The following is a 25,679-nucleotide window of genomic DNA, read 5'->3' on the forward strand; positions in this document are numbered from 1 at the left end:
TGCCTTGGTCATTGACTATTGTCTAGAAATACAGGAGGGCCCCACTTATACGGCAGGTTAGGTTCCAGGCTACCGCCATAAAGTGGAAACCGCCGTAAAGTGGAACATCCTTTTTTTCCACTTACAAATGCATACAAACACTAGATAACAAGTTTACACTAACATATATTAAGTTAGCAATAGAACCAGGCATCAAAAAACAATAAAAAAGTACAATACACACATAGTGCACTCATTACTTACCTTAAAATATTTAGAGTCTTAATCTAGGGTGAGACAAGTAGTATTTATTGTAAGAAATCAAGTGTGGTATGTATGGTAGTCAGCCAGGCTACAATACCAGGCCACCCCACCCACACATACAATTCTATGATATTTAAGCATCCCAGAGCGATAAAATGTATATACAGTTCACTCATTACTTACCTTAAAATATAGGGTGAGATGAGTAGTATTTATTGTAAAAAATCAAGTGTGGTATGTATGGTAGTCAGCCGGGCTACCATACCAGGCCAACCCACCTACACATAATATTCTATTACATTTAAGCATCCCAGAGCGATAAAATGTATATACAGTTCACTCATTACTTGCCTTAAAATATTTGTAGTCTTAATGTAGGGTCAGGAGTAGGTAAATGAGATAAAACGAATAAATGAGAGAGAGAAAGAATGAGTGCATGAGAGAATACAGGCGCAGAGTTATGTAAACAAACCAGGCGAAGGTAAGTTTTGTAAACAAAGTGTACACGTCTGGTTTGTGTACAAGTTACGTTGTGTACAGGTTGTCTCTACATTGATACGGTAGAATAAATAAAGAAGAACACTCCCATTCTCATGTAACATCATTTTGAGAAGAAATGATGCTCTGAGTGAAGGCAATGGAAATAAGTCACTCTGACTTTTTTGGGTTATCCTAGGTTCTCTACACGTATGTTGTTATGTATGATAATCTATGTAACTGTATTTGTGTATACCTGAATAAACTTACTTACATACATACGAAAGGAATAATTTTCTACAGTTACCCCCAGTAACACATTTTCTCTTATGTTAGATTAGAGAAAATGTTATTCTTGGCGTCACTTGTACAAGTTATCTGGCTACCACATCTCATATTTATGTTTATTTATTCTAATGTGAGGTGTATTTATCATCTTTTTATGTTATGAATCGTGTTTATTATATAATTTTGAAAAAAATATAATGGATGGATTAATGAAAATGTGTATATTAACGTAATATACAACATTTAATGAGACTCGGTGATTATTATTATTATTATTATTATCATTTCTAATATGGCGTCATTTGTGCAAGTCGTCTGCTACCACATCTCATATTTATGTTTATTTATTCTATTGTGGGGTGTATTTATCATCTTTTTATGTTATGTATCGTGTTTATTATATAATTTTGAAAAAATATCATAGATGGATTAATGAAAATGTGTATTTAACGTAATATACGACATTTAAATGAGACTCGATGATTATTATAATCATTACTAATATGACGTCTGGAGACATAAGACACTCTTACTGATTTTAATGTGTACCTGCATGCCAGCACAGTATCTAAGTTTATTTAAGTACAGGTATACATAAGTACAGTAGACCCCCGGTTAACGAACTTTTTTCATTCCAGTAGTATGTTCAGGTGCCAGTACTGACCGAATTTTTTCCCATAAGGAATATTGTGAAGTAGATTAGTCCATTTCAGACCCCCAAACATACACGTACAAACGCACTTACATAAATACACTTACATAATTGGTCGCATTTGGAGGTGATCGTTAAGCGGGGGTCCACTGTATAATTATCAGAGTATATATAAAATATGAAATAACTTTTAAAAACATTTGAAATTTTGGAGTTTTCAGACAAAATGGAGAGACTTGGTGCTTACTGAGCTCACGAAGAATGTAAACAAACAGGGTGGGGCGCGGTGACCGTATTAGAAAGTCAGGTGGGGGGAGACGTATAGCGAGTTTTGGTCATAATTTGAAATGACCGTATTAGCGGAACGCCATAAAGTGAAACGCCGTAAAGCGGGGCCCTCCTGTATATACAAAGTATTTATAGATCCCAGCAGTGTTTTAGACATGCTGGAGTATGAAACTCCTTGAAGAACGGCGTTATTGCCTTTATATGTTTTTACTCTTGCACACAAACATGTCTTTGTATACCTGTCTGTCAGTCTGTCTGCCTGTCTAACTATACATCTATCTATCTGTACATCTATCTGTCTGTTTATAAGTACATCTCTCTGTCTATCTGTACATCTATCTGTCTGTCTTTCTGTCTGTCTGCCTAGTTCTGCTTATCTGTGTCTAGTTCAGCTTATCTGTCATCTGTCTTTGTCTTCTGTGTGTGCCTTGAAGAATGGTTGTTATGACAAGCGTCAGATAACAAGTGACATTTGATTAATGTGCCTCTTGCACACAAACATGTTTCTATGTCTGTCAGTCAGTCTGTCTGCCTGTCTGTACATCTATCTTTTTGTCTGTCTATCTGTCTCTGCCTAGCACTGCTTATCTGTCTAGTTCAGCTTCTGTGTGGTCATGTTTATTTATGTCTTATATCTACAAACACTGTACAGCACTTGGTCTGGAATTTTGGGGTTATCCTAAGTAATTTACATTATGAATAATAACTGTACTTATGAGTACATGTGAGAGATAGAGATAGACAGAGATATAGACAGACAGAGACAGCCAAAGCCAGCCAGCCAGCCGAATACATTAGAACATAAGAAGGAACACTGCAGCAGACCAATGACCCACAAAGTCAGGTCACATCCACTGAAGGAAGGAGCACGGTGTCTGATCTAGTAGCACAAGCTAGTCAGGTCTAACTCACACCCACCCACACCCACTCATGCACTTATCTAACCTATTTTTACTTTCCTCTTAAAATGTGAGTGTCAATATGACATGACATCAGTGAATTCCTGGTGTTTGCCACACTATTTGTTCTAGCTGGCGCTCAATTGAACCGGTGCTCCCACAAGGTACTAAGTGGTCCCCGATTTTTTTCATATTGTGCACACAGAGTGCACAGACCCATTCTTTCATGTCTAGGTGACTCAGGCCTATCACACCAAACTGGAAGGAATGAAAAATAAAACTCTGATCTATGTTCGGAGACCCCCGCATGTCAACGCAGATCTACGTGTGGACAGTTTAAGGGTTAAGTATGTTAGGAATTGTGGTGGTGGCAGAGTTTGTTAGGAGATAGGACAAGATGGTCTTTCAATATGACACTAATGTCAACTCCACGGTTTATTTATCTATCACAATTCATCTAATACGACATAATAAACACGACATATACTCTAGAAAGAATAAAATACGTCATTAAGTATGTCATGAGTGTTGCTGTGTTGTTATTGTTGTTGGGTGTATAAGGGTAGCACAGAGGTGGTAGAGACTAGAGACGGCGACGTTGTCAGTCGCCCTATATAACTCCAACAACACTGGAGTTAGGTTTGTGCTGTTAATCGCTTAACTTACTTGCTACACTGTTAATGCTACACTTTATCACTGGCTGGTGTTATAGCCTTTATCGACTCCTGATGCTTTACTATCGTACATGAAGAATCACTGAAGAAGGCACATTCTTCCTTCTCTCTTCCTCCTCCACTTTGGTACTCTGATACAAGTTCTTCCTTGAATTCTATAGTTTTTCTCACCAAAGGACTGGAACTAGTACAATATTTTATGATGTTTTTGTGTATTTTATGACTGTTCATGGTTCAATAGGTTAAAGAAGCAGTATTGTATTATACAGTGGACCCTCGACAAACGCTATTAATCCATTCCTGAGAGCTCATCGTTAGTCAAAATTATCGTTAGTCAAGTTAATTTTCCCCATAAGAAATAATGGAAATCAAATTAATCCGTGCAAGACACCCAAAAGTATTGAAAAAAAAAAATTAACACATGAAATATTAATTTTAATACACAAACTGAAGAAGACATGCACAGTTACGTGACACTTACCTTTATTGAAGATCTGGTGATGATTGATGGGATGGGAGGAGGGGAGACTGTGGATGGTGTTAGTGTTTAGAAGGGGAATCCCCTTACATTAGGACTTGAGGTGGCAAGTCCTTTTTCGGGGTTACTTCCCTTCTTCTTTTAATGCCACTAGGACCAGCTTGAGAGTCACTGGACCTCTGTCGCACAACATATCTGTCTATAGAGGCCTGTACCTCCCGTTCCTTTATGACATTCCTAAAGTGTTTCACAACATTGTCAGTGTCACAATTAAACACTTGTTCAGGTTTCAATTCTTCACTGTCTATGTACTCCTTGAGTTCCTGCACATATTTTTCAGCTGCTTTTTGGTCCAAACTGGCAGCCTCACCATGCCTTATCACACTATGTATGCCACTACGATTCTTAAATCTCTCAAACCAACCTTTGCAAGCCTTAAATTCACTCACATCACCACTAGTTGCTGGCATTTTTCTAATTAAACCCTCATGCAACTTCCTAACCTTTTCACATATGATCGCTTGAGAGATGCTATCTCCTGCTATCTGTTCTTCGTTTATCCACACCAATAACAGTCTCTCACCATCTTCTATCACTTGCGATCTCAGTTTCAAAAACATAGTTGCACCTTTGGCAAGAACAGCTTCCTTGATTGCTGTTTTCTTGGCCACAATAGTAGCGATGGTTGATTGGGGTTTTGTGTACAGCCTGGCCAGCTCGGAGACACGCTCTCCACTTTCATACTTAGCAATGATCTCTTCTTCATATCCATAGTAATTCTCACCCTTTTTGCTGTAGGGTTGGCACTAGAAGCTTTCCTGGGGCCCATGGTGGCTTAGTTTGCAGGTGCAATCACTAAAAAGGCTGTGATAATATGAAATGTTCCGTTTGTATGCTTGGAAGCGACCGCGGTGGCTGGCTGGCTTGTAAACACTGGCCAGAAGTGGATGCATCTCAGACGGAACGAATAGTGTTGGTCGAGTTTTTTAGCACTAGTCGAGGCAAAAATTTTGCGTTAAAATGTATCGCTGGTCGGATTTATCGTTAATCGATGCCATCGTTGGTCGAGGGTCCACTGTATTTCTGTACAATATATTGGGGCACTAAACATTCATGATTTTTCAACATTCGCGAGGTTCTTGATCCCCTACCCCTCGCGAATGTTGAGGGAGACCTGTACATCACAACAATGAACTACAATTACATGTTCACTTTTATTTTTGTAAGCTGTGGAGGCCTTAAAAATGTTGTTTGGCTTCTTTGGGGGGCTCTCAGGAATGTAATCCTATTTTTCTCATGAGTTCTTCAGTTTATCTAACCCAGTCTTGCCTAACAGGGCACTTTCAGGAACCTAACTACCATGTTAAATTAGGATCTATTGTATTTTTAAATGTTTATACAGTAGTGTACTATAAATTGTAATAAACAGAACAGAAGAAATCAGCTCTAATATACATTATTTAGATATGCATACTGGTCAGGTCCCATCGTATGTCCGAGTTGTCAGTAAACGAGTACATCGCTAAGTGAGGAGAGGTTGTATATATTAATGCAAAATATTATAGTCCTAGATGTAAGTTAACCCTTTCAGGGTCGAGAGGCCCTCTCCCAAACTCGTTCTCAGGGTCGAAATTTTTTTGGAAAAAAAAAAAAAAAAAAATTCTTATGAAATGATAGAGAATCTTATCCTGATGATAATGACACCAAAAGTATGAAATTTGATGAAAACTTATGGAGTTATGCTCTCGCAAAGTTAGCTGTCTCGACGATGTTTACGCATTGGCAATTTCGCCCACTTTGAGCCCTATTTTCGGCCAATTTCAGTGTACTAGTCGACAAAAATCATATCTATTTCGTTAGAGCTCCATTTTTTCTATCGAATGAGTACAAGAAACCACCCATTTACAGATTTCAAGTACCCAATAAAGTAGTCAGAAATTGTCAATTTTGCCGATTTCACACAAATTTCAAAAGATGCCAATTTCCAAATAGGGTCCAGAATAAGCAAGACAGACATTCCTGGCACTAAAATAAAATTTTCTCTGTTCATTAGTCACATCCCCAGGCCCCTCTTACATCCGTTTTGCTTTCCACTTTGAATTTTATTTTCACAAAAAAATAGAAGATTTACTGTTATGCAGAGTACTGCATTAGTGTAGAAATGGTGTAAAAATGGTATAAATAATGTCAGTGCACTTGTGGAAGAATATTAGACTCACCAGTTGATGTGTATTGGATGCCTGGCATGATTTGTTTACTTTTGAAATCTGGTAAAAATCGAACATTTCTGCTATTCTGAGCTCAATTTCAAGGTACTTTTCATTGTAAAACCAATCAAAATCATTGCAATTTCTGTAATATGTCTTCCATTCTATAAAATGAGACCAGGAAAACCAGAATAGACCCATAAATACCATACGAAAACACACTGCAAAGTCGCTGTTTTAAACCAAAAACACGGTTGTAGTTTTTTTTTCTCATTATGCAATATGTGCTGCAGGATTTTTTTATACTGTGCACACTGACCACATAGGCCCATTCTTTCATATGTAGGCCTACCAGCTTTCTCTCACTAGATCTGAAGGTGTTAGAATTTAGGCATTCTAGTACGTCAATAACCCTGGTGCATAAGCTGTACTAGTACATTGGAAACCCTGAAAGGGTTAAGTTTAAGCTTGCCCAAAATGCTCAACATAACTAAGGGGCATGCCTTGTGAGAGAGGTACTGTCACCTAACTTTCTACGAACGATGTATCATGTTGCTAAATGGAGAATTACAGTGATAATGTACACATAGTTCAAGAAAATATAAACCTCAATGATATCGTACGTTATCATATTCGACAACAAGAGGTGGTAGCTGTGAGCACTCATATATGGGAGGTTGAAGATCACACTGAGTAGTGAGGACAGGGCCCAGAGTAAACACTGTCACAACCACTACTGCTCTCAACATGAAACTGACGATGCGAGCCAACATCTTGTGCACCGTGATGAGAGAGAGACTCTGAAATGTTGAAATAAGAATTTGAATCATAAAAACTTCTATGCCATGAGATAACTACTGATATTTTATAAAACTGAATGGAACAGAGAGGTACTAAAGACAAAAAGGGCACTTCTGACAAAACAGGTACTGAATGAATGAATGATGTTGAATCTGGGGTCACCCTACCTTGGTAGGGTGACCCCACCATAATAATAATAATAATAATAATAATAATAATAATAATAATAATAATAATAATAATAATAATAATAATAATAATAATAATAATAATAAGAGAATTAATAATAATACTGGGTAGATGTATATCAGTTATGTAATCTATAAAAGGTATTCTCTTATTGCATAACCCCAGCCCTGTGCACTTCAATGAAGGTGAAAGCAACAGAGCAGTGTGTGGAATAAGTCATTAATGAAGTTATTAGTGTTAAAGATTGAAAGCAAACCAGGAGAGGTATTCACAAGTTATGTGGAAGCTAATACCCAATTTCTTCAATAAAAATGACAAATTACAGAATACACAGCCCAAAACTAAATCATGCCTTGAAGGCAGTCTGGAGAGCAGAGAGGTATTCTCTTGATATCAGAGACCAAAATACTAGCACATTAAGATCAAAGCCATTCACAATTTGCATTATCAAGTCATCAGCACTGAAGGGTGAAGACAGTTGAATGAAGCACTATTTTTTTTTAATGGGCTGTCTCCCACTGAGGCAGGGTGCCCCCAAAAAATGAAGAAATACTTTCACCACCTTTCACTCTATCAGTGTCTTGCCAGAGGCATGCTGATACTACAGTTCAGATACTCCTCCAAACAACAAATATCCCCGCCCATTCTTCAGAGTGCAGGCATTGTACTTCCCACTTCCAGGACTCAAACCCAGCTAACTTGGTTTCCCTGAATTCCTTCACAAACTTACCTTGCTCACTCCAACATTTCATTAAATACTAAAAACCATCTGCCTCCACTAACTCCTATCTAACACACTCAATCATGCTGGATGGATGTCTAAGCCTCTTGCAAACAAAACCTCCTTTGCCCCCTCCCTCCAACATCCTAGAGTGAACTTTACCTTGCCTTCCCTCCACTGCATATTTATACACCTTCCAAGTCATCCTATTTTGTTCCTTCCTAAATTTTGTAGTACATACAGGTAGTCAGGCTTCAAACACCTTTAACTGTACAGCAATAGAGTGAAACAGATTGTCTATGCATGTAAAACCCTGTCATAGCATGACCCAGTTCAAGAAAAGAGCAAAAAGTACCTAGTGAATGAAACTGCAAAAAGGGAGGAGAGTGATTTCTTGTATAGCCAAGCTTGGTGTATCTATTATTGTAAGCTGATCCTCTCTATTTAACCCTTTGACTGTTTTGGTCGTATATATATGTCTTACAAGCCAGTGTTTCAGACGTATAAATACTCAATAATTCTAGCGGCTTCAAATCAAGCGGAAGAAAGCTGGTAGGCCCACATGTGAGAGAATGGGTCTGTGTGGTCAGTGTGCACCACATAAAAAAAATCCTGCAGCACACAGTGCGTAATGAGAAAAAAAAACTGATCGTTTTTTTGGATTAAAACGCCGACTTTAAGGTGTATTTTTGTATAGTATTTATCGATGTATTTGCGTTTTCATGGTCTTAGGTGATAAAATGGAAAACATATTACAGAAATAGAGATGGTTTTTATTACTTAGATGATGAAAACGACCTTGAAACTGAGCTCAAAGTAGAGGAAATGTTCGATTTTTACCAATGTTCAGGAGTAAACAAATCACACCACACGTCCAATACACGTCAACTGGGGAGTCTAATATTCTTTCACTAGTGCACTGATATTATTTATACCATTTTTACAATAATGCAGTAGTCTGCATAACAGTAAATTTTGTATTTTTTTGTATGAATAAAAAATCAAAATAGAAAGCAATAATAATATAAGAGGGGCCTAGAGATGTGACTAATGAACAGAGGATATGTTATTTTAGTGCCAAGAATGTCTACCTTGTTCATTCTGGACCCTATTTTGAAATTGGCATCTTCTTTAGTTTGCGTGAAATTGGCCAAATTGCCAATTTTTGACCACAATATTGGGTAGTCCAAATTGGTAAATGGGAGGTTTCTTGTACTCAACTGATAGATAAAATGGAGTTCTAAAGAAATAGCTATGAGTTTGGTAAATTGGAACAACGGAATTGGCTGAAAATAGGGCTCAAAGTCGGCGAAATCGCCGATACGCATATGTCGCCGAGACCGCTAACTTCGCGGGAGCGTAATTCCATGAGTTTTCGACCAAATTTCGAATTTTTGGTGTCATTACCATCGGGAAAAGATTCTCTATCATTTCATAAGAAAAAATAATTTTTTTTTTTTTCAAGAATTTAGCGACATAGAATGACACTTTCAGAAAGGGGCCTGAAACAGTCAAAGGGTTAATGTTAACATAAATAACTCAGGTTACTTTATTCTTACTGTATTACGTTTTATTGTAATTGATTTTCACACAGTTGAGATACTTAGCTGTTTTAACTTTTAAGGTTATAATCATGATGACTGATTCCTACTGTAACTTACCGCTACACTTGAACCCCTTGACTGTCACAACCCCAAATCCTGAGGTGTCTCCTGGTGTTGCAAAAAAAAAAAAAAAAAAAAAAAAAAAAAAAAAAAAAAAAAAAAAAAAAAAAAAAAAAAAGATAGAGAATCTTTTCCCGATTGTAATGACACCAAAAGAACGAAATTTGATGGAAAACTGATGGAATTATACTCTCACGAAGTTAGCGACCTCGGCAATATTTACGAATCGGCAATTTCGCCCACTTTGAGCCCTGTTTTTGGCTAATTCCATTGTTCCAATCGACCAAACTCATAGCTATTTCTTTAGAACTCCATTTTTTCTATCGATTGAGTACAAGAAACTGCCCATTTACCGATTTCAACTACCCAATAACGTGGTCAAAAATTTGCAATTTGGCCAATTTCACGAAAACTAAAATACAGTGGACCCCCGCATAACGATATTAATCCGTTCCTGAGAGCTCATTGTTATGCGAAATTATCGTTATGCGAATGAATTTTCCCCATAAGAAATAATGGAAATCAAATTAATCCGTGCAAGACACCCAAAAGTATGAAAAAAAAAATTTTACCACATGAAATATACATTTTCCTACACACAAAGAGAAGGATACATGCACAATAGTAGAGTAGTACATGCACAGTATATATTGTGCATGTACTACTCTACTAAATGAAGAAAAAATGACACTTACCTTTACTGAAGATGCAGCAATGACTGATGAGACACTGTGTCCTGGGAGTGCCTTTTCCTCCTGAGTACTGTAGGTCCTGTTTGGCATTTTCTTCCAGAACAGGCCTTATCACACTGTGTATGCCACTACGATTCTTAAATCTCTCAAACCAACCTTTGCTGGCTTTAAATTCACCAATATGAGCACTAGTTCCAGGCATTTTTCCCTGTTCACCTGGGTGTTAGTCGACTGGTGTGGGTTGCATCCTGGGAGACAAGATTAAGGACCCCAATGGAAATAAGTTAGATAGTCTTCGATGACACTGACTTTTTTGGGTTATCCTGGGTGGCTAACCCTCTGGGGTTAATTGTTTATTGGTATTCTCAATAAGCCACACCAACAACGGTGCTACAGCAGCAACAGCAGCAGCTGACAGTGCTACAGCAGCAGCAGCTGACAGTGCTACAGCAGCAGCAGACGGTGCTACAGCAGCAGCAGATGGTACTACAGCAGCAGCAGCAGCAGCTGACGGTGGTACAGTAGCAGCAGCTGATGGTGGTACAGCAGCAGCAGCAGCAGCTGACAGTGCAGCAGCAGCAGCAGCTGACAGTGCTACAGCAGCAGCAGACGGTGCTACAGCAGCAGCAGACGGTACTACAGCAGCAGCAGCTGACAGTGGTACAGCAGCAGCAGCAGCTGATGGTGCTACAGCAGCAGCAGCAGCTGACAGTGCTACAGCAGCAGCAGCATCAGCAGTTGACCATTGTACCACAGTATTTCGATAATATTTCTCGCCCTTTTTACCACAGGGTTGGCACTAGAAGCTTTCTTGGGGCCCATGGTCACTTTTTTTGCAGATAAAATCACCAAAAACGCTCTAATACGAAATGTTCCGACTGTATGCTTGGATGTTACCACGGAGGCTGGCTTGTAAACAATGCCACCGGCAGAACATGTGAGGCTAGCTCAGGCCACACATTAGACGCGTCTCGGACGAATAGCGTTGAGCGGGTTTTTTAGCGGTATGCGAGGCAAAATCTTAGCGATAAAATGTATCGGTATGCGGATTTAACATCAACGGTATGCGGGGGTCCACTGTATATGACAATTTCAAAATAGGGTCCAGAATGAACAATGCAGACATTCTTGGCTCTAAAATAACATTTTCTTTGTTCATCAGTCACATCTCCAGGCCCCTGTGATATTACTCTTGCTTTCTATTTTGAATTTTTATTCAAACAAAAAACAGAAGATTTACTGTTGTTATGCAGACTACAGCAATACTGTAATAATTGTATAAATAATGTCAACCCATTCATGACTGCATATTAGAATGGCTACTTGGACATTTATTGGAAAATGACATTACAGTGGACCCCCGCATAGCGAACTTAATCCGTGCAAGAGGGCTGGTCGTTATGCGAAATGTTCGCTATGCGAATTAATTTTCCCCATAAGAAATAATGGAAATAAAATTAATCCATGCAAGACACCCAAAAGTATGAAAAAAAATTTTTTTACCACAAAAAAATGTTAATTTTAGTACACACAAACTGAAAAAGGCATGCACAATTACATGACACTTACTTTTATTGAAGATCTGGTGATGATTGATGGGATGGGAGGAGGGGAGAGAGAGTGTTAGTGTTTAGAAGGGGAATCCCCTTCCATTAGGACTTGAGGTAGCAAGTCCTTTTCTGGGGTTACTTCCCTTCTTCTTTTAATGCCACTAGGACCAGCTTCAGAGTCACTGGACTTCTTTCGCACAACATATCTGTCCATAGTGGCCTGTACCTCTCGTTCCTTTATGACTTTCCTAAAGTGTTTCACAACAGTGTCATTGTAATAGTCACCAGCACGGCTTGCAATAGCTGTGTGAGGGTGATTTTCATCAAAAAAGGTTTGCACTTCAAGCCATTTTGCACACATTTCCTTAATCTTTGAAGTAGGCAATTCCTTCAATTTCTCTCTCCCCTCCTCTGAACCAGTTTCCCCAGGTCTGGCCTCTTGCTCTTGAAGTTGATCTATCAGCTCATCAGTGGTTAGTTCTTCATTGTCCTCCTCCACCAACTCTTCCACATCCTCCCCACTAACCTCCAACCCCAAGGACTTCCCCAATTCCACAATTGATTCCTCAACTGGTATACTACTCCTCTCAGGGTTAGCCTCAAACCCTTCAAAATCCCTTTTGTCTACACATTCTGGCCACAGTTTCTTCCAAGCAGAGTTCAAGGTTCTCTTAGTCACTCCCTCCCAAGCCTTACCTATAAGGTTTACACACCTGAGGATATTAAAGTGATCCTTCCAAAACTCTTTTAGAGTCAATCCAGTGTCTGTGGTCACTTCAAAGCACTTTTGAAACAGAGCTTTTGTGTACAGTTTCTTGAAGTTGGAAATGACCTGCTGGTCCATGGGCTGCAGGAGAGGAGTGGTATTAGGAGGCAAAAACTTCACCTTAATGAAGCTCATGTCCCCATAAAGTCGCTCTGCCACGTCTGTAGGATGACCAGGGGCATTGTCTAACACCAGGAGGCACTTAAGGTCTAATTTCTTTTCAGTTAGGTAATCTTTCACATTGGGGGCAAATGCATGGTGTAACCAGTTATAGAAAAATTCCCTAGTGACCCATGCCTTACTGTTTGCCCTCCACAGCACACACAAATTATCCTTGAGGACATTCTTTTGCCTGAACGCTCTGGGAGTTTCAGAGTGATACACTAATAAAGGCTTAACTTTGCAATCACCAGTAGCATTGGCACACATGAGAAGGGTAAGCCTGTCTTTCATAGGCTTATGTCCTGGGAGTGCCTTTTCCTCCTGAGTAATGTAGGTCCTGCTTGGCATTTTCTTCCAGAACAGGCCTGTTTCATCACAATTAAACACTTGTTCAGGTTCCAGTCCTTCAGTTTCTATGTACTCCTTGAATTCATGCACATATTTTTCAGCCGCTTTGTGGTCCGAACTGGCAGCCTCACCATGCCGTATCACACTATGGATGCCACTACGCTTCTTAAATCTCTCAAACCAACCTTTGCTGGCCTTAAATTCACTCACATCATCACTAGTTGCAGGCATTTTTTTAATTAAATCGTCATGCAACTTCCTAGCCTTTTCACATATGATCGCTTGAGAGACGCTATCTCCTGCTAGCTGTTTTTCATTTATCCACACCAATAAGAGTCTCTCAACATCTTCTATCACTTGCGATCTTTGTTTCGAAAACACAGTTAAACCTTTGGCAACAACAGCTTCCTTGATTGCCGTTTTCTTGCCCACAATAGAAGCGATGGTTGATTTTGGTTTCTTGTACAACCTGACCAGGTCGGTGATACGTACTCCACTTTCATACTTATCAATGATTTCTTTCTTAATTTCAATGGGTATTCTTACCCTTTGAGGTGTAGGGTTGGCACTAGAAGCTTTCTTGGGGCCCATGGTCACTTATTTTCCACAAACAGCACCGAAAACACTGTAATAATACGAAATATTCCGAGTGTATGCTTGAATGTTACCGCGGAGGCTAGCTGGTAAACAATGGGACGGGCGGCACATGTGAGGCTGGCTGAGGGCCCACATTGGACGCGTCTCGAACGAAGTTCGCTGAGCGGGTTTTTGTCTACTATGCGGGGCAAAATTTTAGCGGACAAAGCGTTCGCTATGCGGAATGTTCGCTATGCAAGGCGTTCGCTATGCGGGGGTCCACTGTATTTGTTAACTTTTGAACAAGAGCAAAAATGAAACATTTCCCCTATTTTGAGCTCCATTTCAAAGTTCTTTTCATAGTAAAACCAATCAAAATCACCTCTATTTCTATAATATGTTTTCCATTCTATCAAATGAGACCAAGAAAACGAGAATACAACCATAAATATTATACGAGAATAGACCACAAAATCGGCATTTTAATTAAAAAAAAAAGTTGGAGTTCTTTTTTTTCTCATTATGCACTGCATGCTGCAGGATTTTTTTTATATGGTGCACACTGACCACACAGACCCATTCTCTCACATATGGGCCTACCAGTTATCTCCTGCTTGATCTGAAGTCGCTAGAACTTATGAGTATATATACGTCAAAAACAGTGGCTCGTAAGACGTATATATACGACCAAAACAGTCAAAGGGTTAAATAATAAGATATTACAAGGACCACGACAGAAATAAGTCACTCTGTCTGACTATTTTGAGTTATCCTAGGTAATTTACACACATGTTCAACTATGTATGATAATTGTACTTGTGTGTACCTGGACCTAAATAAACTTACTTATTAAACCACCTCAACAACCCCTTGCTCAGCCTTTTGGATAATACTTTTAGTAACCTTGCACCTCCGAACAACCAAGCTACGAATTCTCTGCATAATATTTATAACACACATTGCCCTCGGACATATTTCTACTGCCTCCAACCTCCTTGCCCTTCAATATTCACAACCCATGTTTCACACCCACATTAGAGTATTGGTACCACTATACTCTCACACATTCCTGTTTTTGACTCCATGGATAACAGTCTTTGTATCAACAAATATCTCAATGAACCACCCATCTTTTTTCCCCTTATCAATTTCTATGGTTCACTTCATCTTTCACAAACCCATCTGTTGAAAAGCCCATTCCCAAATGTCTGAAAGCATTTACTTCCTCCAAGCTCCCTCCTTCAAACTGAGGAAATATTTTTAGGTTTGTATCTGGACTGCAAACTGAAGTTTAAAACCATCATCCAGAACATATCAAAGGTCTCCAATATGGTAGACATCCACTCCAAGACATGTTACTGTATAGCTCAAACAGCCCTATTTATACTGTATTACTCACTAATCTATTCCTACCTCACCTATGGCACTTGCGCCTGGAGATCTACTACGTCAAACCATTTAAAACCAAGAATAACTCAACAAAAGACAACACACCCGTACTCTTCAAAAGTTTAAACTTCCTCAATATACACAGAATGTACTCATACTATTGTGATTACTATATATACAGTAGGGCCCTGCTTTATGGGATTTCAACTTATGGCATACCGCTAATGTGGACATTTCAAATTATGACCAAAATTCGCTATACGGCCCCCCACCTGACTAATACAGTCACTGTACCCCATCCGGTTTGTTTACCTCCGCATTTCTCCATTATGTCTGGAAACTTTCCAAAATTTCAAGTGTTTTAACCCTTAACCCTTTCAGAGTCAGCAGGCTCTCTCCTAAACTTGTTCTCAGGGTCGGAAATTTTTTGAAAAAAAAAAAAATCCTATGAAATGATAGAGAATCTTTTCCCAATCATAATGACACCAAAAGTATGAAATTTGATGGAAAACTTATGGAATTGTGCTCTCGCAAAGTTAGCAGTCTAGACAATATTTATGCATCGGCATTTTGCCCATTTTGAGTCCTATTTTCGGCCGATTCCAATGTACCAGTTGACAAAAATGATAACTATTTTGCTAGAACTCCATTTTTTCTATCGAATGAGTACAAAACAACCACCCATTTACCAATTTCAACTATCGAATAAAATCGTCAAAAATTGGCAATTTTGCCAGTTTTACACAAATTTCAAAATATGCTAATTTCCAAACAGGGTCCAGAATAAACAAGACAGACATTCCTGGCACTAAAATAACATTTCTTCTGTTCATTAGTCATGTCACCACGCCTCTTTTACATTTCTTTTGGTTTCCATTTTCAATTTTTATTCTCACAAAAAATAGAAATTAACTGTTATGCAGACTACTGCATTAGTGTAGAAATTGTGTAGAAATGGTATAAATAATATCAGCGCACTTGTGAAATAATATTAGACTCACCAGTTGACGTGTATTGGACGTATGGCATGATTTGCCTACTTTTGAACTTTGACAAAAATCAAACATTTCTACTACAGTAGGGTTCAACTTTACGGCGTTTCACTTTACGGCGTTCCACTAATACGGTCATTTCAAATTATGACCAAAACTCGATATATGGCTCCCCCCACCTGACTTTCTAATACGGTCACCGTGCCCCACCTGGTTTGTTTACATTCTCTGTGAGATCTGTAAGCACTAAGTCTCTCCATTTTGTCCGGAAACTCCAAAATTTCAAGTGTTTTTAAAAGTTATTTCATATTTTATATATACTCTGATAATTATACATATGTATACTTGTACCTAAATAAACTTACATACTGTGCTGGCATGCAGGTACACAATAAAATCAGTAAGTCTCTCTTAGGTCTCCAGACGTCATATTAGTAATGATAATAATCGTTGAGTCTCATTTAAATGTCGTATATTACGTTAATATACACATTTTCATTAATCCATCTATGATATTTTTTCAAAATTATATAATAAACACGATGCATAACATATAAATATGATAAATACACCCCACAGTAGAATAAATAAACATAAATGTGAGATGTGGTAGCAGACGACTTGCACAAGTGACGCCATATTAGAAATAATAATAATAATAATCACCGAGTCTCATTAAATGTCGTATATTACGTTAATATATACATTTTCATTAATCCATCCATGATATTTTTTCAAAATTATATAATAAACACGATACATAACACAAAAAGATGATAAATACACCCCACAATAGAATAAATAAACATAAATATGAGATGTGGTAGCCAGATAACTTGTACAAGTGATGCCAAGAATGACATTTTCTCTAATTTAACATAAGAGAAAATGTGTTACTGGGGGTAACTGTAGAAAATTATTCCTTTCGTATATAAGTTTATTCAGGTATACACAAATAGTTACACAGATTATCATACATAACAACATATGTGTAGAGAACCCAGGATAACCCAAAAAAGTCAGAGTGACTTATTTCCATTGCCTTCACTCAGAGCATCATTTCTTCTCAAAATGATGTTACATGAGAATGGGAGTGTTCTTCTTTATTTATTCTACCGTATCAATGTAGAGACAATTTGTACACAATGTAACTTGTAAACAAACCAGACGTGTACACTTTTTTTGTTTACAAAACTTACGTTCGCCTGGTTTGTTTACATAACTCAGCCTGTCCTCTCTCATATACTCATTCTTTCTCTCTCTCATTTATTCGTTTTATCTCATTTACTTACTCCTGACCCTACATTAAGACTACAAATATTTTAAGGTAAGTAATGAGTGAACTGTATATACATTTTATCGCTCTGGGATGCTTAAATATCATAGAATAGTATGTGTGGGTGGGGTGGCCTGGTATGGTAGCCTGGCTGACTACCATACATACCACACTTGATTTCTTACAATAAATACTACTTGTCTCACCCTAGATTAAGACTCTAAATATTTTAAGGTAAGTAATGAGTGCACTATGTGTGTATTGTACTTTTTTATTGTTTTTTTGATGCCTGGTTCTATTGCTAACTTAATATATGTTAGTGTAAACTTGTTATCTAGTGTTTGTATGCATTTATAAGTGGAAAAAAGGGTGTTCCACTTTACGGCGGTTTCCGCTTTACGGCGGTAGCCTGGAACCTAACCTGCCATATAAGTGGGGCCCTACTGTACTTTGAGCTCAATTTCATGGTACTTTTCATTGTGAAACCAATCAAAATCATCTCAATTTCCGTAATATGTCTTTCACATAGAATAAAATGAGACCAGGAAAACTAGAATACAACAATAAATACCATACGAAAATACACTGCAAAGTCACTGTTTTAATCCAAAAACACAGTTGGAGTTTTTTCTTCATTATGCACTGTGTGCTGCAGGATTTTTTTTATACTGCACACACTGACCACATAGACCCATTCTTTCACATGCAGGCCTACCAGCTTTCTCTCGCTAGATTTGAAGGCGCTAGAATTTATGCGTACTAGTATGGCACCAACCCTGGCGTGCAAGCCATACTAGTACAGCACCAACCCTGAAAGGGTTAAACCGTCCAAACGTAGATCTACATTTGCATGCGTAGTGCTCCGAACATAGATCTACATTCAATTTTACATTGTTTCTTATGTAAAAAATAATGTATATCTACGTTCGGTTATGTTGGCAATCGTAGATCTACGTTTGGGAAGTTTAAGGGTTAAAGTTATTTCATGTTTTATATATACACCTACCATCCAACTTACGACCGAGTTCGGTTCCGAGAAACCGGTCGTAAGTCGAAATGGTTGTAAGTCGAACTTTACTACTGAACATCAACAAAACATTTTTGTAATGACTTTATTTCATTGTTTTATTTTGGTATTTCATGTTTTACTTTACTTTTTATGTTGTTAGTACTGTATTTTATACTGTAAGGTTTAGGATAAACACTGTGTACAACACAAATAGTTGTTTATTTCCCAGAAATTTGGCATAAAAAACACGGTCGTAAGTCGAGTGGTCGTAAGTCGAGTAGGTCGTAAGTCGGATGGTAGGTGTACTCTGATAATTATACTTATGTGTACGTGTACCTAAATAAACTTACACACTGTGCTGGCATGCAGGTACACATTAAAATCACTAAGTGTGTCTTATTAGTCTTGAGGATGCCATATTAATAATAATAATGATACACAATAATAATCACTCTGAGGGGCATTAAATGTCGTATATTACATTAATATAAACATTCATTAATCCATCTATATTTTTTCAAAATTATATAATAAACATGCTACATAACAAACATGATAAATACACCCCACAGTAGAATAAATTAACATAAATATGAGATGTTAGGTGTAGATAAATGTGTATGAACCAAAACCAGACACGTTCGTCTGCTTGTTTACATACTATGCATCTCTCTCTCCATCTCTCTCTCCATCTCTCTCTCTCTCTCTCTCTCTCTCTCTCTCTCTCTCTCTCTCTCTCTCCATCTCTCTCTCTCTCTCTCTCTCTCTCTCTCTCCATCTCTCTCTCCCTCTCTCTCTCTCTCCATCTCTCTCTCTCTCTCTCTCTCTCTCCATCTCTCTCTCTCTCTCTCTCTCTCTCTCTTCTCTCCCTCTCTCTCTCTCTCTCTCTCTCTCTCTCTCTCTCTCTCTCTCTCTCTCTCTCTCTCTCTCTCATCTCCTCTGCTCTCATCTCCTCTCCTCTACTCTCCTCTCCTCTCTCTCTCTCTCTCTCTCTCTCTCTCTCTCTCTCTCTCTCTCTCTCTCTCTCTCTCTCTCTCTCTCTCTCTCTCTCTCTCTCTCTCCATCTCTCTCTCTCCATCTCTCTCTCTCCATCTCTCCATATCTCTCTCTCTCTCCATCTCTCCATCTCTCTCTCTCCATCTCTCTCTCTCCATCTCTCCATATCTCTCTCTCTCTCCATATCTCTCTCTCTCTCCATCTCTCCATCTCTCTCTCTCTCTCCATCTCTCTCCATCTCTCTCTCTCTCTCTCTCTCTCCATCTCTCTCTCTCTCTCTCTCTCTCTCTCTCTCTCTCTCTCTCTCTCTCTCTCATTTCAAATCAATATCAAAATCAAAATTTAACTTCTTTGTTAAGGTTACAATGTGTGTTTACATTTCATAATTTGATTGGTACAAAGAAAGCCACTATCATGCCAAAGCATTTCGAGCAGACTTAACCTAATACTTAAAGACTACTTAAGTCTAGACAGGTGAAGAGTGGTAAATTACAAATATTCAGTATATTACTCAGTTATTATGAGGTAGTACAATTAATGATACAAACATTCTTAAGTTTGTTGTAATGGCTTAATAGTTAAGGGGTAATAAAATATTTGAGAGATTTGCTTTAAATTCGGTTAGAATTTAGCCTAGTGTGGGTATTGTTGTTACTGAGAGATGTTACTCAGAGACTTGTTCTCAGGGTCACCAAAATTTAAAAAAAAAAAAAAAATTCTTATGAAAAGATAGAGAATCTTTTCCCAATCATAATGACACAAAAGTATGAAATTTGATGGAAAACTTATGGAATTATGCTCTCGCGAAGTTAGCGGTCTCGACAATGTTTACGCATCGGCAATTTTGCCCACTTTGAGCCCTATTTTCGGCCAATTCCAATGTACTAGTCGACAAAAATCATAACTATTTCGCTAGAACTCCATTTTTTCTATCGAATGAGCACAAGAAACCACCCATTTACCGATTTCAACTATCCAATAAAGTGGTCAGAATTTAGCAATTTTGCCAATTTCACACAAATTTCAAAAGATGCCAATTTCTGAATAGGGTCCAGAATAAACAAGACATTCCTGGCACTAAAATAACAAATTCTCTGTTCGTCAGTCACATCCCCAGGCCCTTCTTATATTTCTTTGGCTTTCCATTTTTTAATTTTTATTCTTACAAAAAATAGAAGATTTACTGTTATGCAGACTACTGCATTAGTGTAGAAATGGTATAAATAATATCAGCACACTTGTGAAAGAATATTAGACTCACCAGTTGACGTGTATTGGACGCTTGGCATTATTTGTTTACTTTTGATCTTTGGTAAAAATCGAACATTTCTGCTACTTTGAGCTCAATTTCAAGGTACTTTTCATTGTAAAAGCAGTCAAAATCATCTCAATTTCTGTAATATTTCTTCCATTCTATAAAACGAGACCAAGAAAATTAGAATACAACAATAAATACCATATGAAAATACAGTGCAAAATCACTGTTTTATTCCAAAAACACGGTCAAAGTTTTTTTTTTTTTCATTACGCACTGTGTGCTGCAGGATTTTTTTTATACTGCGCACACTGACCACATACACCCATTCTTTCATATGTAGGCCTACCAGCTTTCTCTCACTAGATTTGAGGGCACCAGAATTTAGGCGTACTAGTACGTCAAAAACCCTGGGGCATAAGCCGTACTAGTACGGCCGAAACCCCCAAAGGGTTAATTGATTTGTGGGCAGGAGATCTCTTGCTGGCTCGAGCAAAAGGGTTCAAGATCTTCAGGCCCTTTATGTGCATTACATTTTTGCATAGTGTGAGATGGACACGAGGGATGTCAAAAAGTGTTTTTTGCCTCGTATTATGCCTTTGTGTTCTGTTGAAGCTGTCTAGAAGTTTGAGTGGAGGGTTGATATTGGAATTTAATGTTCTGTATATATAGTAGGCACAATAATAAGTGTGTATACTTTGTATATTAAGTAACTTTGAGTTTTTAAACAGTAGTGGGGTGTGTTGTCTGGTGCAGGAGTTTGTGATCATCCGCACAGCTGCTTGGGTTATTAACCCTTTGACTGTCGAAAGGCCCAATCCTGAAGTGTCTCCTGGTGTCGCAAAATATTCGAAAAAAAAAATTATTTTTTCTTATGAAAATGTTAAGATTATTTTTCTGATTGTTTTAGTCCCCCCAAAAAAAAATTTCCATCAGTACTTATCGAGATATAGAGTCCTGAAGTTTGCTGAAATTGATCTGCGAGCGGCAACAGCGGCGACTGCCGCTCACCCGGTAAACTTTGATTTACTTGTATTCGATGGTTTCTTGTTTTTTTCACTATTTTATTTCTTCACATAACTTTTGTGGCCTGTGAGACCAAATTATTGTGCAATGTTCAAATATACGCTCTTTGAATGTAACACAATTATAGCAAAAACACTCGTATCATTATAATGTTGCTAAAACTTGTTTACACAAACAAACAATGTAAACAAATGTTTATTACAATTGTTCTATAATATATATACATATGTACAATCACTGGACACTTTTCAAGAAGTGCTGCAGCTTGTGGAATTCTTTGAAACATGGGTATAAGCACAATGGTGTCTTACCTCCTCACACATAAAACAGAGTGTCTCTGCTGTTTTTGTGGGCGTTTTTGTGGTATGTCCACAGACAAAACACCTCTTCTGAGCATTTTTCTTGGCAGTAGTAGCAGGCAGTGGTATGGGGTAGTGATCACCCAGGCCTCCAGGCGGAGGGGACGTGTGTTGATAATTTTGTGGGCGCTGGTCTATTGCAGGTGTTGTTTCTTGGTACTTGAATATTATTTGTCTGATGACTGACAAACAAAATTCACCATATTTGGAGTTTCTTCTTGGTCTTCAACTTATACATATTATAAGCATTCAGCATGGAAATGTCAAGAAGATGGAAAAACAGTTTTATGTACCACTTATAACTCTTGCGAACACAGTCAGCAAACCCAATCTGCATGTCAAATTTGTCCACTAAGCGCATATTGAGGTTGTAATCCATCACAGCTGCAGGTTTTACAATGGGTTCATTGGTCTCTCTATTCTGCTTGCCAGTGTCTACCATTTCGTGTCGGTGAACTGACGTCAGCAGTGTGACATCACGTTTGTCATGCCACCGAAATGCCATGATGTCATTGGCAGCAAACACCTGCACTTCACCTCTACGACTGCCAGCATCGAGCCTAGGCATATGTTTACAATTTCCACGCACTGTGCCACACACATCTCTCATGTTCACTCGCAAGAAATCACTGAGTATAGGGCTTGTGTACCAGTTGTCAGTATATAAAATATGCCCCTTACCAAGATATGGCTCCATCATTGTTCTAACGACATCACCAGAGATACCCAGTAACTTTCTGGTATCTTCCAATGTTTTACCGCCAGTGTACACAATTATATCCAAAACCAGACCAGTTTTGCAATCACACAGAACAAGTAACTTTATACCAAAGTGTTTCCTCTTGCTTGGTATATACTGCTTGAATGAGAGTCTTCCTTTGAACAAAATCAAAGACTCATCAATAACAAGCTTCCTGAAGGGATAAAAATACATACAGCACTTTTGTTTCAGGTATATAAACACACGTCTGATCTTATATAACCCGTCGCTTCTGTCAGGCCTGGTTTTGTCTGAAAAGCGTAACATACGCAACAGTAACACAAATCTATTCACTGGTATAATGTCACTGAAAGCAGGGGTTGAAATCAGGCGGTCTGTCACCCAGTATGTGTTGACACTATGCTTACACACATGTGGCATAAGCATTATTGTGGCAAAGAACAGATACATCTCTGCCACAGTTGTGTCCTTCCACTGGTGTAGGCGTGATCTTGGCGACAGAATAGTGTTTGCCATGGTGTACTCATAGTATGTATTGCTTTCCCTGACAATAATGTCCATCAGGGGTTCATCGAAGAATAACTGAAAGCATTCCAGTTCAGTGGGATTGTTCCCAAGTGTACATGATGGCCGTATTCCATTTTGTCCTCCATCAAAGTCATGGGGATTGGAAACAAACTCATCATCTTGCTGCCAATCCCAGATGCGGTCAGCTGGTGCGTTCTGGATATTGTAATGTGGTTGTGGTTGTGCAGGTTGTGGTTGTGGTTGTGCAGGTTGTGGTTGTGGTTGTTGTGGGAGTGTGTGGTCGGGTGAGGCTGGTTGTAGTTGTGCAGAGTCAGCAGCGCGGGTAGTAGCGTGGCCTGCTGCTGGTGTCACATGACTCGTGCCACCATCACTATCACCACCACCACCTGCTGCCTCACTTGCATCATTGATACCCATCGTAACAATATTGTCATCTTCACTATCAGGATGTGGTGTAGGGCCACGGGATGTGCTCCGAGATGTACTCCTTCCTCTTGGAAGAGCATATGGCACACTACCAGACCGCATGCGACATCGTATATACTGCCGCTTCACTGGGGAATATTCACCCTCACTGTCACAACTAGAACTGCTTTCAATAACCTTGAAATCACTATCACTATCACTTTCACTGCTCACATCGGAGTCTTGTACACGGGCAAATAGTTTCCTCTTTCGTCCTGGTACAGGTGAACATGAACGAGCCAGCCCAGCACCAGAGGTGGAAGGTTGTGGGTCATGTGGGTTTTCATCACTAATTATGTTATCCTGGGCACTTTTTTCGGTCACACCTGCTTCAAAACCCGGGAATTCACTTTCACTGACACTTTCATCACTGTTTGAGCTATCACTTGGGAACAAAAGACCTCGAATCCACCGAGGAGTGAGGAACTTCTTACCGCGAGGCATGGTGAAAATGGACTACCAAGATGGCATTCCCACAATGCACCGCTGAGTCTCAGATTTTTTTCACAGGGTGCACACTGACCATTGAGACCCATTCTCTCTCGTGTAGGCCTACCAGCCCTCTCCAGCTTGATTTGAAGCCGCTAGAATTTATGCGTATAGATACGTCAAACATGGTATCTCCCATGACGTATATATACAACCGTGACAGTCAAGGGGTTAAAAGTTTAAGGTAACTGGCCATGGTAGATCCCTAAGCACAAATACCATAGGCAAGGTAAGAGCATATTAGAGAGTGATGTAAAGTAAGGAGCGGCCTTTGGGGTACATAGTATCGTATCTTGGAAAGGATACCTACTGTTTTGGAAACTTTCTTTGTTACATGCTGGATGTGGGTCTGACATTTAAGATTACATCAAAGTGGAGACCTAGAATTTGCCCTCAGTGTGTCTTGTAATGGGTGAACCATTTACTGATATGTTTAGATGGATATTTAATGCTCTGTTTCCAAAAAGCATGAAGTAGGTCTTGTCTATATTGAGAGTAAGTTCGTTGGTCATCATTCAGTTTGATGTTTTAGGTAGCTCACTGCTTACAGTGTTACTAAGTATAGCCAGGATTGGGTGGGAGAAGATGTAAGTGGTGTCATCTGTGAACAGAACTGGTTTAAGGAGTCACGATGCATTTGGGAGGTCACTGATGTACAGTGTACCAAATGGTTATAACTATGACCATAATTTTTAAAGGGGTGGACTGGTAAGATAGCGAAAGGCCTCAGTCAGGTGACCAAAAACTCCAACGGCGGGTCATCATGTGACAGACTCGCATCAGGAAACACTTGTCCTGTGGAAAATACTGAATATTCTCCAAAAAAAGTGTATTTTATATGTAAATTGATGGCCTATATTGTAGGTAATAAAAATTAATTTGTAAATAAATAAAGAAGTGAACCGACAGGGAAGATCTGCACCTGCGCTGAGGAGCAGGGAGGAGACGCCATTGTTTTTTAATGTGATACAAGCACGCTAATGAAATGCGCATAATTTTCGTCGCTCTAGGGGTTATATTGGGCTTAAAACCTCTCAAATAGGAGCCAAAATTGTTGGATGTGCAGTCCTGCATAACGTGAGCATTAAGCAGATGGACAGGACAGCTCCAAGAACCTCAGATAAGCTGTCTAAATTATGTTGTAATTCTGGCCAGTATTATCATCATAAATTTAGGTAGAGGGGGGTTCTGTACATGACATACAGTAATCTCCAGACTAATTGGTGAGTGTTATGATTATATATTCTCCTTATGTTACATAAATGTGTATATGTAATCATTTATTAATTTTAATATGCAGTCCACATGTTCATATTAAATTTTACCAGAATTCCTGGTGATGTATATTTCATCTGCAATTAATATAGGTCTAGAGCAACTTGTGGATATGGCAGTTGTAGGTACCGAAGGGGGACATTTTTTGCGACCTAGGTGTCTCAAAATTCCTACTTGTCTCTGTAACTCTGATAAATAATAATTATCTTTGTTACCATTTACTG

The 25,679-nt window shown here is 38.7% G+C and overlaps 1 protein-coding gene across 1 annotated transcript in view; it reads right to left on the bottom strand.

The window, feature by feature from the left end:
* Positions 1-25,679, bottom strand: part of LOC128687221 (protein D2) — a 215,972-nt gene that overhangs the window by 157,640 nt on the left and 32,653 nt on the right. Inside the window, exon 2 of the mRNA XM_070098501.1 lies at positions 6,830-7,006. Within this exon, the coding sequence (XP_069954602.1) occupies positions 6,830-6,979 (150 nt within the window). The 5' untranslated portion in view covers positions 6,980-7,006. The remainder of the gene's footprint in view (positions 1-6,829; positions 7,007-25,679) is intronic.

Source organism: Cherax quadricarinatus, chromosome 62 (genome assembly GCF_038502225.1).
Source record: "Cherax quadricarinatus isolate ZL_2023a chromosome 62, ASM3850222v1, whole genome shotgun sequence".
NCBI lineage: Eukaryota > Metazoa > Arthropoda > Malacostraca > Decapoda > Parastacidae > Cherax > Cherax quadricarinatus.